The 2,633-nt window shown below is 35.9% G+C and overlaps 1 protein-coding gene across 1 annotated transcript in view; it reads left to right on the forward strand.

Moving 5' to 3' along the window:
• Nucleotides 76-2,633, forward strand: part of LOC107616977 (FBD-associated F-box protein At4g10400-like) — a 3,357-nt gene continuing 799 nt past the window's right edge. The window contains exons 1-2 of the mRNA XM_016318825.2: nt 76-1,235; nt 1,316-1,576. Of these exons, the coding sequence (XP_016174311.1) occupies nt 183-1,235; nt 1,316-1,576 (1,314 nt within the window). The 5' untranslated portion in view covers nt 76-182. The remainder of the gene's footprint in view (nt 1,236-1,315; nt 1,577-2,633) is intronic.

Raw genomic sequence — 2,633 nt, forward strand, 5'->3', positions numbered from 1 at the left:
ATTATATTTTAAAGTTTTTAAGACTATTTTATGAATAATATCTTTGAAGAATCATTGAATCAATGCCTTCTTATGAGCCACCGAATCTTTTGGTACGGACGGAAAATAAATAGATTGGAGGGAACGGAAAAGAGGGAACTGCCGCACTGTGTGGGAACTGGGACAAAGAAACCCTAATCGCCATGGACAGGATCAGCAACCTGCCGGATTGCATACTGTTACACATCCTCTCCTTCCTCCCGACAAAAACCGCCTTCTTCACCGCCGTCCTCTCTCGCCGATGGACCCACCTCTGCCATGACCTCCAACACTTCGACTTCAACCAAATTCAATTTCATAACCGCAACCAAACCTGGTCAGACTTCAGTTCACGGAAGCGATTGTTCGCCACCGTTAATTGGATTCTCTCCCGCCACAAAGCGCCGCCAATTCGAACCTTTCGTCTCACCTGCAACGTAGATCAATTCGATCAAAGCACTGTGGAGTGGTTCATTAGAAAGGTTTTTGGGCCAAACCTCGAGGAATTGAACCTCCAACTCTCCCTCGTCGATCGCTCCTATCACAGAGTCTTTATTCCCAACGGCGTTCTCAGTTGCACTTCCCTCGTGACTCTCCGTTTAAACGGAGGCATAACAATCCCTTCGCCGCTTTCATCGTCGTGCCCTTATCACTTGCCATCACTCAAGACACTGCAATTGTATAATGTCGTAACCTCTGTTGGTAACTTGGAGGAGATTCTCTCTCACTGCACTGCTCTTGAGACTCTTATTCTTGACTCAATCGTTCTATCACGCGAGGGCCAAGGCCAATTGAGAATTTGTTTTCCTTCTTTGAAGAGTTTGCACTCCAAATCTTGTTTTTGGGAACCTCTTAGATTGTTTGTTATAGACACACCATCTCTTAAACGTCTTGATATCCAAGTTGAGTCGGGGTTTCGCGAGATCCGTGTTCGCAACTTGCACAACGTGGAGGAAGCCAGCATCAACCTTCCTTGGCAATTCCCTGTGCTGAAGTTTCTTGTGAAGCTTTGCAGGATAAGGATTTTGGTGCTGCGTTTATTAGTGTTTGATTGTTTACCTGATGCTCCTCCGCACCTTATTCCGGAATTTACCTGTTTACAGAGGCTAGAGCTTACTGTTAGGTGTTTCGACACCAGATACATCATGGATATGCTTCAGAAATGTCCCATGCTTAAACTTCTTGCTGTTGTTTTTAACGCTAGCCCTTATGATAAGGTATTTCATATTCTCATGGTTTATTTAACTTTGTTGTTTTGCTGGCTATTCTTTTAGGTGTATTTGTTCTTTGTTCCTAGGATCCACTTCTGTCACGAAAATGGGAACACCCAGTCAAGGTTCCTACTTGTCTTGCATCACATCTGCAACTGATTAAAATCAAGAGATATTTTGAATCCAGAGATGATAGAGATTTTTTCGCCTATGTTCTTCAACATGGACTTGTTTTGGAGTCACTTGATATTCAGGTGGATCGTGCGAGAGCTAAAGGATTTCCAGAAGAATTATTCCTTTTCCCAAGGAGTTCTAAGGCGTGCCAAATTAACTTTTGCTGGAATCAGGTACCATATGTTCTCTTTACCATTATGTGTACGTATCCTACTAATTATAAATACAAATAAGTTGGTACTTCAGAATTGGAACAAGATCATTTTAGCAACAAGGATACCATTTTAACTTTACAACATTCAGGTGAATGAAGCTCCCAAATGTGGATGTGTTGATAGATTCCAACATATCTTTTACTTCATTATTGATTTTATCTTAGGTACCTTTATCTATTGGGAAGTTCTCTGGTAACCAAGGTAGTAGTGACTAAGGGTGACTAAAGATTGACTCACAAATAAGAGGTTGACATGTGGAATGGTTGATTATAATGAGAATCATTTTAAAAATATATTTTTGTGAATTACATTAAAACAAGGAGCTATAATTTTCACAAATTTAAAAAAAAAAAAATTTGTAGGCCTTCGACAATATAAACAAAAAATGGGAAAAGCTAAATTATAAGAAAAAACAGAAAAATATAAATACACCGAAAAAAAGATAAACAAAAAACTGGGCAGTTAATAAAAATGAGAAACTAAGTAAAAAAAATAAAAAATAAAAAACTACGACATTAATTTAAAGTTTATAAAATTTTTTGTTTATTATTTTTATATTTACGTAATTTTTTATATTTTAATTAAATGAGATTTTACTCAATTTGTTGGTTTGGAATTTAATTACGTAAATTTAAAAATAAAAAAATAATATTTTTTTATAAACTTTAAATTAATGTCGTAGTTTTTTATTTTTTTATTTTTTTTATTTGGTTTCTCATTTTTATTAACTGCACAGTTTTTTGTTTATCTTTTTTTTCGATGTATTTATATTTTTCTTGTTTTTTTTCTTATAATTTAGCTTTTTTCATTTTTTCTCTATATTGTCGAAGGCCCACAACATTTTTTTTGAAAATTTGTGAAAATTATGGCTCCTTGTTTTAATGTAATTCACAAAAATATATTTTTAAAATGATTCTCATTATAATCAACCATTCCACATGTCAACTTCTTATTTGTGGGTCAATCTTTGGTTATCTTTGGCCACTACTACCTTAGTTACCAGAGAACTCTCCTA

Source organism: Arachis ipaensis, chromosome B09 (assembly GCF_000816755.2).
Source record: "Arachis ipaensis cultivar K30076 chromosome B09, Araip1.1, whole genome shotgun sequence".
Lineage (NCBI taxonomy): Eukaryota > Viridiplantae > Streptophyta > Magnoliopsida > Fabales > Fabaceae > Arachis > Arachis ipaensis.